This window comes from Ceratosolen solmsi, unplaced genomic scaffold, assembly GCF_000503995.2.
Source record: "Ceratosolen solmsi marchali unplaced genomic scaffold, CerSol_1.0 scaffold1, whole genome shotgun sequence".
Classification (NCBI taxonomy): Eukaryota; Metazoa; Arthropoda; class Insecta; order Hymenoptera; family Agaonidae; genus Ceratosolen; species Ceratosolen solmsi.
In genome coordinates, this window is record NW_011948415.1 from 12,276,506 (window position 1) to 12,283,243 (window position 6,738).

At 35.7% G+C, this 6,738-nt stretch overlaps 1 protein-coding gene across 1 annotated transcript; it reads left to right on the forward strand.

Annotated features, from left to right (window-relative positions):
- The first annotated feature begins 2,727 nt into the window (after positions 1-2,727).
- On the forward strand, positions 2,728-6,299 carry LOC105368877 (nucleolar complex protein 4 homolog B). Its single transcript, XM_011508014.1, has 6 exons — positions 2,728-3,031; positions 3,153-3,255; positions 3,909-4,325; positions 4,411-4,458; positions 4,579-4,942; positions 5,793-6,299. The coding sequence occupies exons 1-6, from the start codon at positions 2,849-2,851 to the stop codon at positions 6,283-6,285; spliced, it is 1,608 nt and encodes a 535-aa protein (XP_011506316.1). The 5' UTR covers positions 2,728-2,848; the 3' UTR covers positions 6,286-6,299.
- The last annotated feature ends 439 nt before the right edge of the window (positions 6,300-6,738 follow it).

Genomic DNA, 6,738 nt, shown 5'->3' on the forward strand with positions numbered 1-6,738 from the left:
TTGAAAAAAAAAAAAAAAAAAAAAAAAAAAAAAAAAAAAAAAATCTGATTGATTAATTTTATGTAATACATTGTCGCTAACGCTCATATCTATGTAATATTGATATAATAAAAAATTATTAAAAAATTATTCAATTATTACAATTACATTTTATTCGTATACATATATAGTTAAAAGAATTAAATAAAAATTTTTCCTCGCTCAATTTTCTTTTCATAATGAATGCTTTAATTCCATATTATGCATAAGTATACTACAATAAACCTGTATCTTAATAATAATTTGCTTTCCATATACTCATTTTATATATTATATATTATATATAATATAATTTTTAGGCATTACATTGTATGTAAAAGTGTTCGTCACTCGAAGTGAAGTAATTTAATAAAAATTCTACAGTTATAAATAAAAAAAAATACTATACGTTATATTTCTGATCGATATAATCATTATGTATATAAATATATAATTAAGTCTGACATTGGGGAAGAAGATGGAATTATAAGTTAAACATTATGCTATTAAGATGTGTAGTCAAACGAATGACAAAGGGAATCGGGATATCTTCTGAATATTGGGCGTACGTATGTCTCGATATAATAAGGGGCCGGATTTAGCCGATTTTATCTTATCGCGTTCAAAAGTAAATCATAATACGAAGATTCCAAATATGCTGTTAAAATAATGTGATTCGAGAGGACTAACCATGAAATGGTCATGGAGAGGAAATGATATTTAATGGAATAGATATGCTGCGCCTATCTGCCACTCGAGATACGAGTTTATGAAAACAATAAATGCTCGTGTATAGTCTGCATTTTCACCCACGTGTGTAACGTATTAAATGAAAATAAAAGTTTCAGTTAAACATAATTGGGGCACCTCGATTACATCGAGTCAACGGCAGTGAAAGATAAATTCCATAACGAATTATCGTCATAATTGTATCTCGTAAGATGACTATTTTCTCTCGATTCTTAATAATTCGTGAATAATTCTTTTGCCATTACATATTACATTGCCATTACATTTTATATAGAATTAAAATTGAATAATTTTTACATTGAAAGTATGGCATTAAACGACGTATACTTAAATATTTCATCGTCCGTCCCTTTTATATTTTAGGGGCCGTTTTCGCATTTGTGCAATACTTCGTACAACAGCGAATACATTTTCGTATTTATTTCAAGCGTAATTCGATGCAATATTTTTCATGCAATCATTCGTAAAACCTTGCGGCAGTAAATTTTGCAAAATCTATAATTATTTGCAAACGCAACAATATGTATAAAAAATATTCTTTCCACGTGTAACGTGTAATTTTTAACGTAGAAAGTTTCCAATAATTGTATATTTAACTGAAAATCCGTACGTCAGTTTCAAATAAAAGAATCATGAACATTTTGTATCATACGATTCGACCATAGAATCGTAATTATTATTATAATTACAATATAATAATAAAATTTTAATTTACTCATATAAATATGAATTAATATATAAATACATTACGTTTACATTGAGTGAAATTGTTATTTGACCTCGTGAAATATCGTTTTCACTTTGAAAATGATAGCATCAAATTGCTAATAATCTGATTTTCCAAACATTAATGAAAGAATAACATTCATAATGATTGATTCACCTGTCTCGCTATATTATTCAACAATCTATATTTACTGTATCCACATAATTAATATTCAATAAATCCCCTCCCCCTCACACACTCACTCTCTCACTCACTCTCTCTCGCTTTAATTAATGAGATGAATTTGAAATTATATGAATATGCAAAATGAATTGTTCATTATTAATTAGAAATGTTACGAATTAATCGATAAACCGTGACCATTACCTTTCTACAAAAAAATTGAAACGCTCGTCTTTTATTTAACAAGCTACTTCATTGTCAAATAATACTTATTTCAAATGCACATATTGGTATGATATTTTATTTTATTAAAATAATATTGTCGCTATTGTTTGTCAATATTTTAACGTACTAAGCGCGTCATGTGTTGGTTATAAAGTTCAAAAGATTTCCTACATATTATTCATAATTCACAGCACTCTTTCATTGTTCGAGTAAATTATTATCTTTCTTTCGTATTTAATTAATATTCGCATTTTTATATCTTCATACATGTTCATATTTATCCAGACATTTTTCCATTCAAAATTTTGCCTTAAGAGAAAAGTAAAGAAAGAGATGAAAGAGAGAGAGAGAGAGAGAGAGAGAGAGAGAGAGAGATGAAAGAGAGAGAGAGAAAGCATTCTTTAAATAGCTTTTTTTTTTCCTTCTATAGTTGCATCCTTATCTATAGTCCATCCAACCACAGGATAGAATAAAAAATGCACAACTCTCCACCGTCCAATTTCGTTTTCGATGTCATAATGAAATCACGATCTATATTTAAATTATCTATGATTAAGAGACAGGGTGGATAAGCACAAGCCATTCATGCATTATGACAATGAATTTCCAATCAAAATTAAAGTATCTTAATTGCAGGACAAAATAATAACTAATTAATCGTCTGGCCGGATCTGCGGCTCTAGGATAGTAGCTTCGCTCATGTTAATCCGCGTCTTCGTCTTCGTCTGCGTCTTCGTAGTCTCGCGGTGAAATCGACGGGGAAAAAAAAGAGAAGAAAAAAATTTGGCGCCCCGAGGAATCGTGTGCCAATGAAAGTATTGGATGAAGAAGGTAGTGGCGTTGAGATTTTCTCGCGCTGCTTGGGCGCAGTCGGTGCCGGAATAACAAACCTTGTATGGATTACAGGTCGAGCCTATAGGAGAATATAGAGAGATACCACCGCGCCACCGTCCAAGTCTATAGTCGATGACATCAGGACAGTCTGGGGAGGACGAATTGTCAGCGGTCATGGCGAGTGCAGGAGATCCCGGCGCTGCGACTTCCATGTCAGGCCAAAAAATGTCGCAGATCCTAAGGCAAAGGGCCCAGGAGTTCTTGAGCTCGCGCAAGCACGCCAACAATCTCGTGGACATCATCGGGATGTGGGAGGTAGGCTGTTGTACGGGCGGATTCCGGGCAGCTAGAGCCTCGAGAATCGCCATTCTCGATTTTAAGGTTAACTTTTGACGTTGTACACGATTTACCTTCACGCATGTCCCTTTGATTGCAGAGCTACACACTCGCCTGTATCCTCACTATAGAAACAATTTTTGGTGAAGTTCTCAAGCGCGGAGACATGTACGTTGAGCGTACGATATCGTTGACAATTTCAGGTGAGCCAATCGACGGGTTACTTTGCACCCGTCCACGAATTGAGCCACAGCTTTTTTGAATTTCTGAAACTTATGTCATGCTAAATTGGCCAATTTTGCAGCATGAATTTTTAATGACTTATTTCCTTATTTTTGTTTTTTGTTTTTTGTTGTTTTTTTTTTTTTTTTAATGTTTTTTGTTTTTTATTCTTTAATGCGATGTGGAGTTTCTTTTACAAGCATTTCCATAGGCTTATTTATTAACGAATGTGAAATGTTTGGAAGAGACGGAGTCGTCTAAAGATAATAATCTGGGGATATCGGTAAGGGAGTAAGAAGTTTTTGTCGTTTGTTGCAAAGATGTCCTAGATTTTAACGTTACTGTTATGGCATCTATATTGAGCGTGCTGCATTAAAATTCTTGAGATTATTTTATCGAGTGTTCTGCGTCGGTGGGAAGGGATTTGATAATTTTGTATGTATTGTGTTGAAAATAGTGCGCGTTGCTGGTAGAATAGTCATCTGTAATGTCGCGGTCTACTCTTTTTCGCATTATTGTGTAAATTATGGACTCGTGATCTTAAATATTGTGGAATTTAAGGGGATGAAAAATTAAACTTTTAAACTTTACTTACCAGACAATTATTCTTATTCGGTGTAATTTTATTATTTAGAGCCCACCGCTGAAATGAGCTATACTAATTGGTTGCGGAATTGTTACGAAGAAATTTGGGTAAAAATATTGAATTCTATCGAAGATTCTCGTAATGCCATACAGATGCAAGCGTTAACAACTGCCATTAAATTAATGGCAGCGGAAGGAAAATCGCCACTGGAGCCAGTCGAGAACGTAGAATATTATTTCCCATTGCATCGATTAAAGCCAATCATAATGAAACTCTTGTCGCCAGAAAAAGAAAATTTTACTCTAATTGCAAGATTTCAAGAAATATCAAATTACTCCGATGCCCTCTATTTTACATGGAAGTGTCTTCCGTCGCTTACTCCAAAAAGACAACCACAAAATGTATATATTAGGAATTTATTAGAATTTGTACACAAGTTGCCACTGCCTCAAGATAACAACAGTCGTAAGAACAATTTACATTTAAAAGTATAAAACCTCTTTCACACAAATTACCTATTATTATCTAAAAGGACATGTAAAATTTGTAGAAAATGGAACAAACGGTAGTCAGGAGCTGCTCTGTGGGCCACAGCAAGGTTTGTTTGTTTATCTTTACATAATAATGACAATGATAATGATGATGATAATAATAATAATAATAATAATAATAATAATAATATATTAGGCGATTGTTTATAATTGTTTTTATTGTTTAGTTGCCGGAGGATTTAAATATGATTATAGTAGCGCTAGAAAAGCTTTAAATAAAGTTTGGTCGTGTATAATGCATTGGGAACTAACACCGCAACTGCATAAGCAATTGCTTGTTGTACTCTTAGAAAGAGTAATGCCACACTTGGAAAAGCCAGTATTAATGACAGATTTTTTAATGGACTCTCTCGACATTGATGGTCCAATAGGATTACTTGCATTACAAGGAGTTTTTGTATTAGTCACTAAACATAATTTAGATTATCCAAATATTTTTACAAAATTATATTCAATGTTTGAGCCAGAAATACTTCACACGAAATACAAGGCACGGCTATTCTACCTCTCGGATTTATTCCTCAGTTCAACGTGAGTATTAACAGTATTATCAAGTAAATTTGAAAGCATCGATAAGTTTATTAATTATTACGATGTCTTGATATATGGGCATTTCAAAAAATCTTACTAGATTGTTAAATCTTAATCTTTTAAAAGTAGCGAAAATAGCCATTAAGTATCTTGTCTTGTATATCGATGCTTCGATAAGCCTATTCGTCAATCATTCTACTTTAAAAGTAGTCGACATAAAATAGTTATTGCATTAAAACGCAATTGGATCGAACGATCGAAAGTAAGAGTAAAATTTTCTATATAACCAAGACTTTAGTAAATGGCGATTCAATATAATTTATGATTAAAATCAAGCTCGTAAGGAATAAAATTATAACGAATAATTATTATGAATTACGACTAGTCGAAGCTTTTGTTATAATGATCGATGAGAATGAACGTACTTGCTTTCACTTGTGCTTCATAAAATCAAAGAAAAACAAAATACGAAAGAGAGAGAGAGAGAGAGAGAGAGAGAGAGAGAGACAGACAGACAGACAGACAGAGAAAGAATGAAATACTTTGAATATAATAATTAGACGCGCTTGGGAAAATTTTAACGCCAAATTTTAGTTAAATCATCGTGCAGTTTACCCAACGATTTCTTACCTGAATTGCGGACCACTTACACGCTTAAACCAGAACACGTATTTACAAATACGGAAAAATTGGCCGATCGCACCAAATACGAGAAAACGGCATCCGCGTTCGGCGTTTGGCGTTTGGCGTTTGGCGTTTGGTGACACTCCCCTTGGTCTGTAATTAGGGCCACGAGATCCAACGCCATCATTGTCGACCTCTGCTCAAAGCTCGACCTTTAATTCCACAGGCATTTGCCGGAAGCACTGGTAGCTGCATTCGCGAAACGACTCTCCCGCCTAACTTTGGTCGCTCCACCCGAGGACATCCTCATAATCCTGCTGTTCATCGGCAACCTGCTGCTGCGGCATCCCGGACTCAAGCGGCTTATCGACCACCCCCAGGGCAACGAGGAGGAACTGGGAACCAACGATCCGTTCCTCATGGAAGAGCGCGACCCCCTTCAGAGCAATGCCCTGCTCAGCAGCCTTTGGGAGATCAAGGGCCTCCAGTACCACATACTGCCGAGTATCGCGACCGCGGCGAGGTTCATACGCGAGCCCTTGCCCTCGATCGAGTACGATATGGCCTCGGCCCTCGAGCGCACCGGCGGACACATCTTTGACAACGAGCTCAAGAACAAGGTCAAGGACATAATGCTGACGTTCGAGAGGCCGAGCTCGATGGCCCTTCCCAAGGGCGAGCGTATACTTCAATACTGGCAGCTCACAACTATGCATTAATTCGCTGTCGACGAGTAGCAGCAGCACGTGCGACATCTTAGATTTTTCATTTCAGACGCCGATACGCTCCGCCGCCCTCGGCCTCCGTGATATTTACCAACGAGGTATTCTTGTTTTGTAATATTGCCGAGATTGTAGAGTCGCGAAGATTATGCTGAGTCAAGCGGACGGCTCCGTTAGTCGCTCGTAAAGCGCCGCGCGGTTATTTATCGGTTATCATCGGTTATCATCGGTTATCATCGGTTACCATCTCGCTGCCCTGGGGCTTGAAACAAAATTCACTTGCATTATGAAGCCGATGCTGGCCGATAATAAGCTGTCTCGATTAGATCTTGTTTTCTAGGAAAATGAATACACCGACTGAACATCGTTTGCTTTTATTTCATTAGGAAATATAAATACGAAAGGCATATGATAGTCAATTAATTTTTAACGAACGTGTACACACACCAC

Excerpts from the sequence above, each read along its gene's own strand:
- LOC105368877 (XM_011508014.1), top strand. The coding sequence starts at position 2,849 with ATGACATCAGGACAGTCTGGGGAGGACGAATTGTCAGCGGTCATGGCG. Across the intron at positions 3,032-3,152 it reads ACATCATCGGGATGTGGGAG|AGCTACACACTCGCCTGTAT; the intron begins GTAGGCTGTTGT and ends CTTTGATTGCAG. Across the intron at positions 4,326-4,410 it reads GCCTCAAGATAACAACAGTC|AAAATGGAACAAACGGTAGT; the intron begins GTAAGAACAATT and ends TAAAATTTGTAG.